At 36.3% G+C, this 13,604-nt stretch overlaps 1 protein-coding gene across 1 annotated transcript in view; it reads right to left on the bottom strand.

Moving 5' to 3' along the window:
• Positions 1-458: 458 nt before the first annotated feature.
• LOC141325949 (KH domain-containing RNA-binding protein QKI-like) overlaps positions 459-13,604 on the bottom strand; it is a 66,204-nt gene continuing 53,058 nt past the window's right edge. Inside the window, exons 3-5 of the mRNA XM_073834668.1 lie at positions 5,733-5,820; positions 4,945-5,220; positions 459-562 (exon numbers count right to left, since the gene is read on the bottom strand). Of these exons, the coding sequence (XP_073690769.1) occupies positions 459-562; positions 4,945-5,220; positions 5,733-5,820 (468 nt within the window). The remainder of the gene's footprint in view (positions 563-4,944; positions 5,221-5,732; positions 5,821-13,604) is intronic.

The following is a 13,604-nucleotide window of genomic DNA, read 5'->3' as shown; positions in this document are numbered from 1 at the left end:
AGCTGTCCTAAAACTGCTCTGAGAACAGCCTGGCTTTCAACAGATGCCCCTTTTCAATTAGTTTCCCTCCCAACTTAAGCAGCCCCCATTTGAGCCCCACTGTCCCCTCACCATCCTCATGTTGCCCCTCCTGATGCCCCTCACCCTGATGCGGCCCGCTCAGACTGAGGGATGGGGGTCATCCAGAAAGGCTTGTGCAGCAGTTTTGGGGCTCAGTGCTTTGTCTCCCTCATCATTGTACACATACAAAAACTAAAACATCACATTACAGATAAAAACAAAAGTACAAAACCAAAAAAAAAAAAAAGAAAAACAAAAACCATGATTCAAAGAAACAGACAGAATGACAGAGGCCGGGGAGTCCAGCCAGTCCGATAAGAGGGAGGTGGGGCAGGGGGCGTGTCTGCGGTGTGAGGGAGGGGCTTGTCGGAGGGGGCGGGGGGAAGAGAGGGGGCACTTTAAAAGGGAGGCCGACCGGTTGGCTCTCCGCGCTGGACTGTGATGGGAATGTGACAGGTCTGAAAGCCCAGGTAGAGGGGCAGCTCTTCGGCCTTTGAGGATGCTGTATAGGTCACACAAGAGAGAAGACAGGGTGAAAACCTTCCCTCAGCTCTCCCACCCTCCCAAAAACATCCTATCTCTTATGGGACGTTCACACATACAGCTGTTATATCACTGGAGGTTTTTAGTGGCTCTGCTTTAACCAAATGAGAAAAAGTAATGCACATGGTTATTATGATTATTATGGTAATAATAATCCAAACACAAAAGCTGTCATTATCTTCTTGGAGCATTCTTTTTCTGTTTTGTGAATCCGTCCCCAGATTATTCATTAAAAGTCTGGGACACAACTTTTTTTAATGTAGTTAAAATGTAAACATTATATTATAAACTGGGTGGGGTGTCCAAGCTTTTGAAAAGTTAATCACAAACGCAATTTACTGGCTGTAAAAATAATTTGTCATTATAATTTGACAAGGTTTTCTTGCACATAAAACATTCTGGAGGAAAAGCTTTTAAATATAAATTTCATCAGTGCATAATACATCATGAATGTTGATAAATGATGAACGATTATGAATAAATAAATCAAGCTTACTTTAAATGCTGTCATTTTCTTAGATGGTTTTTCATGCACCGATGTCTTTATACATCAGACAAAAGTTTGGAAAACAGACTCAATTCTGACAAACTATTTGATTGTCTTTATAAAGGCTTAGTTTTGTAAACAAGTTTTGTAATTTAATTTTATTTTTCTACATAATTTAAACCAGATAGTAAAGGAAAAGCAGTCCAGCATACTCCTTCAGAACGGTTCTGGTTCCCACACCACTGCGTACATACATCTTTCAGAATCTGCAAAATGTTAATTATTTTACCAAAATAAGAGGGATCATGCAAAATGCATGTTATTTTTTATTCATTACTGACCTGAATATGACATTTCACATAAAAGATGTTTACATATAGTCCACAAGAGAAAATAATTGTTGTATTTATAAAGAGCACCCTGTTCAAAAGTTTACATACACTTGATTCTTAATACTGTGTTGTTACCTGAATGATCCACAGCTGTGTCTTTTTGTTTAGTGATAGTTGTTCATGAGTCCCTTGTTTGTCCTGAACAGTTCAACTACCTGCTGTTCTTTAGAAAAATCCTTCAGGCCCCACAAACTCTTTGGTTTTTCAGCATATCTGTGTATTTGAGCCCTTTCCAATCCATCTTTTTACACTGAGGACAACTGAGGGACTCACATGCAACTATTACAGAAGGTTCAAACACTCACTGATGCTCCAGAAGGAAACGGGGGGTTAAAACTTCTGGAATTTGAAGATTAGGGTAAAATTAACTCAGCTTCTAAATGGCAGTACTAAAAAAAAAAAAAAAAAAAAAGATATTTAGGCAAAAGAAGAAAAATTCACACATCCTCATTCCGTTCAAAAGTTTTCACCCCCAGGCTCCTATTGCATTGTTTTTCTTTCAGAAGCATCGGTGAGCGTTTGAACCTTCTGTAATAGTTGCATTTGAGTTGTCCTCAGTGTGAAAAAAAGCTGTGGATCATTCAGTAAAAAACACAGTATTAAGAATCAAGTGTATGTAAACTTTTGAACGGGGTCATTTTTATAAATCCAACTATTATTTTCTGTTGTGAACAATATGTAAACATCTTTTATGTGAAATATCTTATTCAGGTCAGTACTAAAGAAAACAAACATGCATTTGATATGATCCCTCTTATTTTGGTAAAACAATTAACATTTTAAAGTTCTTTTGACTCTTTTGACTTCAACTGTATATTATTCATAGTTTTGCTGGCTAACTATTGTTTTAAACTGTGGAAAATTAATAAAAAATATAAAAATGTGTCCAAATGTTTGACTGATAACATTTATGTCTCAATTTTGTGCATTGCATCACTGTTCAATTGCATAAAGATGAACTTTTCTCAACTTTGCTGTATTGCTGGAAACACCCACACTAGTCGCTGCCAATCACGCCGCTGGAAATCACCAACTGTGATTGAAAACAGCTGTAAACCTCTGTATGTGTGAAGGTGCTGTAGTGACCATCCCTCCACCCCAGAAACATTCACCCACAGACAGTTTAACGCTGGTACAGTCCTATAAGGACCGTGCTGTTTGAGACGAGCTCAATAAACATGCTTATTGGACAGTAGCTAAACCCTACTTCATCTGCTCTAATTGGACACGCTGCTCTTGGCATTGGGATGGGCTATTTGTCGCTGCTCAACTTAACACCATGCCTTTGGGAGAAGCCAGTGTTAAACTGGCAGAATGCTGTTGGTAACATGATATTCATAATCGGCTTTTCTCAAGTACTTTAATGAAGCCATACAGCTTGTGTGGAGTGGAGAGGACAGGGCTTTTGAGAGAATGCGCTCTCATTATTCGTATAAAGCCAGTAGAGCACTTAAAAGCCAAATCATTTATGCAAACATTTCTTAAAAGGATTCTTTTTTTTTTCTGAAGAGGGAGGACTTTCTACGACGCTAAATGGATTAAGTGGAAAATACTTGATGTATTGTTGTTTGCTCTTTTTTATTGTTGCCTATTACTTGTGTCTGAGACAGCTGAGGCTGGTGGTGCTGGTGGCCCTAATGGAGGAAACCAGAGGGTTTCGTTGGTGTAGGAGGGCAGGATTTGTATGTTGGGGGATATTTAAGAGGAATGGCATAGGGTAGGGGTGGGCGGTATGACCCAAATCATACATTACAGCATGAGACATTTTATTTAATGGTAAAGCAATAAATCATAACGTGACCCTGGACCACAAAACCCATCATATAGGTCAGTTTTTTTTTAACTGAGATTTATACATCATCTGAAAGCTAAATAAATAAGTTAGTTAGAACAGGACAATATTTGGCCGAGATACAATTATTGGAAAATCTAGAATCTGAGGGTGCAAAAAAAAAAAAAAAAAAATTTGAAACACTACAAAGTTCTTAGAAACGCATATTACTAATCAAAAATTAAGTTTTGATATATTTACGGTAGGACATTTACAAAAAAGCTTCATGGAACATGATCTTTACTTAATATCCTAATGATTTCTGGCATAAAATAAACAATGATAATTTTGACCCATACAATGTATTTTTGGATATTGCTGCAAATACACCCGTGCTACTTAAGACTGGTTTTGTGGTCCAGGGTCACATTTAATTTATGACAATGAAAGGTTCTCTTTTTATATGGAATTTCATGTATGCAGACAAAAAGTTCAGGGGCTGGATTCACTAACTTTTATTAGGAATAAAATTTATCGTAACTGCTTTTTCTACCTAAAGAATAAAGATAAAAAGATTTTGTATTTACAAAAAAAAAAAAAAAAAAAAACTTTTCTAAGGAATGTTCTCATCTTTCTTAAGACTTTTACCTTAAGAAAAAATTTAATTCTTGAAAAAAATGCTCTTTAAAAAAAAAAAAAATACTTAAGATAGTTCATCAAATAATGAAAATAGCTGAAAATTGTATGCATCCTCAGGCCATCCAAGAAGTAGACAAGTTTCTTTATCAGATCAGATTTGGAAAAAATGCATCATTATAAATAGTGAAGCAAAGGTTTGAAGATAAAAACGTTTTAATAATAGATTTGTTTCTTACAAACACACAGATTTTCACTTCACAAGCTGTTAACTGATGGACTGGAGTGGTGTGGATTACTTGTGATGTTTTTATCAGCTGTTTGGACTCTTATTCTGACGGCACCCATTCACTGCAGAGGATCCATTGGTGTGCAAGTGATGCAACGCTCTAAATTAATTTCCCCAAATCTGTTCTGATGAAAAAACAAACTCATCTTCATTTTGGATGACCTAAGGGTGAGTGAATTTTCAGCAAATTTTCATTTTTTGTGAACTATTCCTAAACAAATTTGCAATCAAACTTGCTTCAAATAGTGCAACTTAAATTTTAATACCTCATAGCACGTTTATGTCACATGGTATATGTGACCGAGGACCACAAAACCACTCATAAGGGTCAATTTTTTTTAAATCTGAAAGGTCGAGACACATCTATTTGAAAATCTGGAATCTGACGGTGCAAAAAAATCAAAATATTGAGAAAATCAAATGAAATCCAAATGAAGCTCTGAGCAATGCGTATTACTAATAAAAATTACATTTTTATATATTTATGGTAGGAAACTAACAAAATATCTTCATGGAACATGATCTTTGCTTAATATCCTAATGATTTTTGGCATAATAGAAAAATCGATCATTTTGACTCATACAATGTATTGTTACAAATATACCTGTGATACTTAAGACTGGTTTTGTGGTCCAGGGTCACATGTATCATCATACCGCCCAGCCCTAGTGTACAGCCATAAAGGCATGAGGGTCCTCAGCCCATGCCGAAAGAGGTTCTGGTTTCTAGGGGTTTGTGTAAAGAGACAAGTGTAGCTATGCTTACCTAAAACCCCGCTGGAGTCGATTGGATACTCCAGAATGGAGGTGGCTGGGGCCAGTGTGTAGGGGTACTCATAGGGCGTCGCGTAAATCAGGCCCGACTCCGGACCGGGCTGCACTAGGGTGGCGGTGGCCGGGTGGCCCGTGCCGTTGGGCATGACGGTCTGGATCTGGCGGATGAGAGGCATGATGGTGGGCCCTGCGGGCGTAGGCGTACGCAAGGCTGTAGGCGGCAGGACAGGTGCTGGTCCGGTGATGATCCGTGGAGCTTGGGCGCTCGCTGCAAGAGAGAATGCAAGGGCAGCTGCGGTGAGCGGAAAAATGCGAGGGTAGGGGTGGATGAAGACGGGTGGGGTCGGGACAAAAAAGACAAAAACAGTTAGTACCATGCACAGGCAAACACTGGACACCATTACGCTATTTAGCTATTCATTAGTAAACAAGGCAGGGGGAGGAGCCAGCGCGTTCAAACACACAGCTTAGTAACAATATCACACTCCCGCAGTCCTACAGCGCTTCAGTATTATTTACTGAAGCAGCAAAGCGAAGAGGAGGATGTCACAACATCCGGTAAATTAAGGAAACATTGTTTTCACAGATAGCAGAGCGTGTACTCTATTCTTTCAGCTTATTAGCTGCTCTTTGGACGTATGTGCTAATTCTGGAACACAATACTGATACACTTGTCAGAGCATTTATCAGGGTTACTTGAAAGAGGATTACTCAGAGCTGTGATTGTAAAGGCCTCGTACAATACTGTCTCAGTTTGTAAGAGAGGAAGTGAAGGCTTACGTGATTTGATATTGGCGTCTCTGTAGGTGCCGTTGAGAATGGCCAGTTCCATCAGTTGCATCTTCTTCAGACTGTCCTCGCCTTCAGCCTGTTGGTGTAAAGAAACAAAGATTTAAAAAAACATGCACATGCATGCTATTCACATTGCAGCTTGCAGTTTTTTTCTTTCTTCAGATCTAATACAATCTCTCGTACCATGTCTCACACATAAGTTTGGCCGATGCATTTCAAGCACAGGGTTCTGTTGTACATATTTAATGTGCGTTCTGTCTCTACTGTGGCGGTAATAAACCTCAGGACTCAAGGGAGTGATACAGTTTCCTTCCAAAATGTATGTGCCATTAAAACAGATGTGTGAAGGTAGCTAGCTGTAAACATGTTGACAGTTTAAATAACTTGTAATCTGCTTTGCCATGAAAAAAGACAAAGAGAAAACTAATCACAGAGACAGATTTCGACCTGCACTAATGGCCAATATAAGCACTAAGAATGTGTGACGACACACTGTGAACACAACACTGCGTGAACTCCAAAATTACAATTTCTTGGTAATAGATAACCCCTGTCTTTATTTCTTCAGTCAAAAAGAAATTAAGGTTCCAGGATTCCATATAGTGCACTTCAATGGTGGTCTACAGGTTGAAGGTCCAAAATATAGTTTCAGTGCAGCTTCAAAGGACTGTACACAATCCCAGTTGAGGAATAAGGGTCTTATCTAGCGAAACAATCAGTCATTTTCTAAAAAAAATTAAAATGTATATATTTTTCAACCACAAATGCTCCACTAGCTTGACATGCATTACGTAATCACTTTGGAACCCACTGGAAAACACTTTGGGACCCAGTGTTTACAAAGTGAACATGCAAAGAAAGTCAAACAGCCTTTACAAAAAAAAGTAAACGTCAGACGATTTTAAAGTCAGAAGAGAAAATGAGATAGAAATGCAAGACAAGCATTTTTTTTTAGAAAATGACAGATTGTTTCACTACGACCCTTAGAAGCTGCATTGAAACTGCAATTTGGACCTTCAATCCGTTGATCCCCATTGAAGTCCACTATATAGAGAAAATCCTGGAATGTTTTCCTCAAAAACCTTAATTTTTTTTCGACTGAAGAGAGAAAGACATGAAGGGTGAGTAATTTATCGGGACATTTTAATTCAGGAGTGAACTAGTCCTTTAAGTTTACTAAATGTGCACTTGTAGTGTACTTCAATCTTAAAAGCATATTTAAAAAATCTTACTTGCAGATACTATAATATTAATGAAATATTAATAAAACTTTCATGGCTGCTTCTTAAACACTTTTAAAAACTGCACTTAGCAATACTGCCTAATCAAAAGTTACTTTATGTACATTCCATTATGTTTTAATTATCTTTTGTCATGCTTTAATAAGTACACTTATTGAGAAGCACACTTTTGATTTGTTGACTAACATACTAATTTTAATTTTAATTGTAGTGTCTTATTCAGTATTACATTAAGTTATCAAATGTTGAATAAAAAAAGTAGCAAATTGCAACTTCATCATTACTAATGTGTAATTGCAAATACAGCTGACGTCAAAAGTTTACATACATCTTGCAGAATCTGCAAAATGTTCATTATTTTACCAAAATAAGATGGATCAGCTGTGTTTTTTTTGTTTAGTGATATTTGTTCATGAGTCCCTTGTTTGTCCCTTGCTGTTCTTCATAAAAGTCCTTTAGATCCAACAGATTCTTTGGATCTTCTGCATTTTTGTGTATTTGAACTCTTTCCAAAAATGACTGTATGATTTTGAGATCCATCTTTTCACACTGAGGACAACTGAGGGACTCATATGCAACTATTACAGAAGGTTCAAACACTCGCTGATGCTCCAGAAGGAAAAACCATGCATTAAGAGCCGGGGGTGAAAACTTTTGAACAGAATGAAGATGTGTACATTTTTCTTAATTATTTCTAATATCATATTTTTTTCATTTAGTACTGCCCTTTAGAAGCTTCAGAAGATTCTTACATGTTTCCCAGAAGACAAAATAAGTTACATTTACCCTGATATTCAAATTCAAAAAGTTTTCACCCCCGACACTTAATGCATCGTGTTTCCTTTCTGAATCATCAGTGAGTGTTTGAACCCTCTGTAATAGTTGCATATGAGTCTCTCAGTTGTCCTCAGTGTAAAAAGATGGATCTCAAAATCAAACACTTCATTGGAAAGGTTTCAAATACACAAAAATGCTGAAAAAACAAAGAATTTGTGGAACTTGAAGTATTTTTTTCTAAAAAAAAAAAAACAGCGGGCAGTTTAACTTTTCAGGGCAAACAAGGGACTCACACTGAGGCTAATAGCATTAGCTTTTTTCCCCCCTTCAAATCTAACAAAATCTCTTGTACAAAATCTCACAAAAGTTTATCTCTTTCTCAGCACTGGGGACTACGATCAGAAATATACTCTGTACAAGTTCTGCGAGATAAATGCTTGGCCTGTGCATTTCAATCACGAAATCTGTGGTACTTAATGTGTGTTCTTTCTCTACTGTGGTGGTAATAAACCTCAGTACTCAAGGGAGTGATAGAGTTTCCTTCAAATGTCTGTGCCATTAAAACAGATGTGTTATTATTCGGGTAGCTAGCTACAAACAGGTTGACCATTTAAATCAAACTACTGCTCCACCCATGGAAAAAGACAACCAAAAGAGAAAACGAATCGCAGAAGACAACGACCTACACTAACGTCAGATATAAGCACTACTTGTGTCACATTATGAATTGCATTCAGACACTTCTTGAAGCATAAATGTCTGAAATCGAGCTTGCATAACTCGCATTTGAATTTGAATACACAGTTCATGTTTCAGACTGAACTAATTGCTCTAAACAGTAACAACAATTCTGCAAAACAGAACTTTACCTCATTTATTTAATTTAAATATAACAGAAGTACAAACTGTAGCTTGATCATTCGTACTAAAGAACAACACCAGAAGACAGTGTTTGTTTGGACAGCCACGTCCCTCACATCATGTCTGAGCTTTAGAGATCAGTGCTACCCAGCATTCACTCCCTCTGTCTCTGTGTCTGTCCCGTATGGGAATGAGTTACAGTAAAAGAGATGTATTTACTGCCCTGCAGCGCAGCTCCTCTAAGGAGCCTTTCCCTTGCGCCCTCCCGTCACCACTGAAACACTGCCCGCTCCTTGTGTATCTAAATATCAATACTTTATTAAGTCAAGAGCCCGCTGATGAATAGAGCAGGACAGAGCTGTTATAAATCACTCTCTGTCTTTATTTAATCAGCCTAATGTACTCTGTCCTTGAGAGGCAGGCCTCTGAGAGCGGCGTGCTGCACATTCACTTACGAGAACCTGAGAACGAGGTGAGAAAGTTTGCCGGAAAAACTCTTTTCGAAGATGGCCTACATAGAAGAACTCATGAAAGTTATGAAGTTATGAAATATATATGTTATTTCTTACTGTGTTGTTGTTTTGATCTACAGTACATCGTCCTGGTGAGCAGACATGCTTTATTAGCGATGACAGATGATGGCACCGCAGGAGGCTATATCTCTTGTTTTGAAAGCTTGAGGAGGGTGAAGTGAGCTTGGTCTCGTGGATAAAAGAGAGTATTTAATGGCTAGGTATGCCGTTGAATATGAGAGTTTGATTCTGCAGGACAGCTGAATAATTTATTAAGGTTTTAGTTAGAGCTGTCATGATAAATCAATGCATCTGGATTCAAGGATCGATTCTGAATGTGTCACGATTCTCTCTGAAGCTGAGCGCTAAAGAGTCATGGTAAAGCGATTAATATAAACACAGCCCACTGCGAACACCTAACTCACTTAAAACTTTTCGAACTTTATGAATGATTATTTTAGGTTCAAGTGTGTGTAAGAAACAGGAAGCAAGCAGAGTACTGCAGTTTCTGAAGCATGCAGTGCCATCTGCTGTTGAAACTAAGCTTGAGAAAGAATCGCGATGCATTCAGAATCGATGCAGAATAATTCTCGATTTGCGATGCATTGATTTATTTTCCCAGCCCTAGTTTTAGTCAATTTTGTGTTAAAACTATTGGTTCTAACTATAGTAAGACTGATCAAATAATGCGCAAAGATACTGTTAAAGGCATAGGTCACACAAAAATAAAAGTTTAATGAGTTCCTTTCTTCGGTTGAGCATAAAAGAAGATATTTTGAGTTGCTGGTCCCCATTGACTTCCATAGATTAAATACTATGGAAGCCAATGGGGACCAAAAACTGTGTACTGAGCAATGGTATAAATAGTGCATTCTGCAGAAATAGTGAGAGCAGTAAGGTAGGCCTGTTTTTTTGGACATAGTCTACAATTGGATTAGCATACTACCATACTATTCATTAGTAGTATGTAGACTGTGCACAGTATGGTGATTTTGTGTATACACTACCGTTTAAAATGTTGTGGTTGGTAAGATTGTTTAAAGTTTTTGAAAGAAGTCTCTTATGTTCACCAAGGCTGCATTTATTAAAAAAAAATATATATTGTGAAATAGTATTACAATTAAAAAGAACTGTTTTCTATTTGTATATATTCTAAAATATAATTCATTCCTATGATGGCAAGCTAAATTTTTTGCATCATTACTTCAGTGTCACATGATCCTTCAGAAATCATTCTGATATGATTATATTATTATTATCAATGTTACATATAACAGTTGTACTGCCTAATTTTATTTTTTGTGAAAACCATGAATTTTTGTTCAAAAGTTCAAAAGAACGTCAATTATTTGAAAAAAGTTAGAAATGTGGGATATAAACCTATAATTGTGAGAAAAAAGGTAGAATTGTGAGATAAAATTCAGTAAATTCAGAATGGTAAGAACAAAGTTAGAATTTTGTGTATACACTACTGTTTACATTTTTGGGGTTGGTACAGTTTTTTTCATGTTTCTGAAAGAAGTCTGCAATGTTCACCATGTGTGCATTTATTAAAAAATAAATAAATAAATAAATAAAATACTGTGAACCAGAAATATTGTGAAATATTATTACAATAAAAAGAAAAACAAACAGTTTTCTATTTGTATATATTGTAAAATGTAATTTATTCCTGTGATGCAAAGCTGAATTTTCAGCATCATTACTCCAGTCTTTAGTGTCACATGATCCTTCAGAAATCATTCTGATATCATGATTTACAAGATTTATTATTATTATAATTGTTTAAAATAGTTGTGCTGCCTTATATCTATTTTTTTCCAGGTGTCTTTGAAAGTTCAAAAGAGCGTCATTTATAGAAAATAAATCTGAATTGTGAGATGTAAAACTCAGAATTGCGAGAAAAAAGTAAGAATTGTGTGATATAACTCAGAATTCCCACAATATGGGAATTTTGTGTATACACTACCATTCAAAATGTTGAGGTTGGTACAATTTGTTCATGTTTCTGAAAGAAGTCTCTTATGTTCACCAAGGGTGCATTTATTTAAAAAAAAAATACATAAACCAGAAATATTGTGAAATATTATTACAATTTAAAAGAACTGTTTTCTATTTGTATATATTATAAAATGTAATTTACTCCTGTGAGTCAAAGCTGAATTTTCAGCATCATTACTCCAGTCTTCAGTGTCACATGATCCTTCAGAAATCTTTCTAATATTATGATTTACAAGATTTCTTATTATTATCATTGTTGAAAATAGTTGTGTTGCCTAATATCTTTGTGGAAATCATGATCATTTTTTTCAGGTGTTTTTGAAAGCTCAAAAGAACAAATTTTTTTTTTGAAACAGACATATTTGCTAACATTATAAATGTCTATACTGTCAATTTTGATCCGTTTAATGCATCCTTGCTGAATATAAGTATTAAAAATGAACACTTTTGAATGGTAGTGGCCAAAATACGCATTAATAACACAAAACTTCTGTTTTGTAATGTGATGAACAAACCACATTATTTAAATATACAGTATCAAAACTGATTTTTAACATCTTTTTGATGACTCATTTGATTAGAATGACAAAATCTAGGACATTTTACACTTCTTTACAAAGTGCTTGACTCTAAACACAGGTCATGCCGCATAATTACAGTTTTATGCTAGAAACATTTTTCTCATTTATATTTTATATTGTTTCAAATAAACAACATATGCAGTACACAGTGAATTACAGTATCCACTAGAATTCTGGTCGCAGTCCGATTTATTTATTTTTATTTTAGTCCAGTTGCTTATGCACATACTGTGTACTTATTAGAATAATTACAATAACTAGGTACTAACCCTGAACCTACCTCTAAACCTAACCCTACCCCATAGGGTAGTTACCTTATATTACCAGTACTTTCTTAGGTAAGTACACATAGTGTAAAATAAAGTGCAAGCAGAATTCCATTCAAAACACAAGCAATGTTTTGCTTGCAGTATCAGGTATGTGCCAGTGAGAGGTGCTGTGATGTCATCAAAGCGTTCGGTGGCTGGGATCTGTAGGGATGCGAACTTTCCCAGACAGTAATTTAAAAACCAGCCCGTATCATTACCCACACAACCTAGTCCTGTTCAGCAGCAGATATACAGTGAGCTCCGTTTATTGTAAATTTTTCAATCTGTCACGCTTTGGCCGTCCATCCGTTTTTGACCTACAAATCAAAAAGCTGTTTTCCGGCTTTGCGGGGTTCAATATTGATGACATCACTGGGTTTTTCACACTTTGGCGGTAATGTATTACAGCACATTTGACAATCTTTCTCTCTTTCTGCTCCAAGCCACAATCGTTTCTATGACACTCTGCGTCTTCCTGGCCTCTTCCTCTCCACTGTCCTTCTTTCATCCACATGTCTCTGCCTCCTTCTGTGACAGCGTTGCCGTGGGCCCTTCCTGCTCACATCGTGCAACAGCGCTGCACGCTGACAGAACAAAGGGCCTCTCTTTGCACCAGAGCGACCGTGTTAATGTGCGGGTATCTGCATGCGGACGCTCCGAGCAAACGCCAATGGTCCTGATTTCAGTGTAATATAAAAAGGGCTCTGGGAGGGAAACTGCTAAATCAAATTTTCACCATTTGGCCCCTGGGTTCTGACTGATATTGCTACTGAGCTTTGTGATTTCTCTCATTCATATTTTTACAAGTGGCCTGTCTCCTGTATGTAGCTGGTCAACTTTAAACTTTTGTTTTGCACAGTGATTTTATTCATCAAAAAGCAGTAATACTGTAAAATATAATTATAACTTAAAAGCTGGCTTCTGCCATGGAATAAAAAAGAATAAATAAAAAGGTAGCTGTGACTTTTTATGTCACAATTCTGAGTTATATCTCTCAATTATAACTTTTTTCCTCTCAATTCTGAGTAAAATCTCCCATTTCTGACTTTTTTTTTCAGACTTCTGAGTTATATCTCTCAATTCTAACTTTTTTCCTCTCAATTCTGAGTAAAATCTCCCATTTCTGACTTTTTTTAGACTTCTGAGTTATATCTCTCAATTCTAACTTTTTTTCTCACACTTCTGAGTTATATCTCTCAATTCTAACTTTTTTTCTCACAATTCTGAGTAAAATCTTCAATTTCTGACTTTTTTTTCTCACACTTCTGAGTTATATCTCTCAATTCTAACTTTTTTTCTCACAATTCTGAGTAAAATCTTCAATTTCTGACTTTTTTTTCTCACTTCTGAGTTATATCTCTCAATTCTAACTTTTTTTCTCACAATTCTGAGTAAAATCTTCAATTTCTGACTTTTTTTCTCACACTTCTGATTTATATCTCTCAATTCTAACTTTTTTTCTCACAATTCTGAGTAAAATCTTCAATTTCTGACTTTTTTTTCTCACTTCTGAGTTATATCTCTCAATTCTAACTTTTTTTCTCACAATTCTGAGTAAAATCTTCAATTTCTGACTTTT

This window comes from Garra rufa, chromosome 2 (assembly GCF_049309525.1).
Source record: "Garra rufa chromosome 2, GarRuf1.0, whole genome shotgun sequence".
Lineage (NCBI taxonomy): Eukaryota > Metazoa > Chordata > Actinopteri > Cypriniformes > Cyprinidae > Garra > Garra rufa.
Note: the sequence above shows the minus strand (reverse complement) of the source record. Positions and strands in the feature narration are given on the sequence as shown.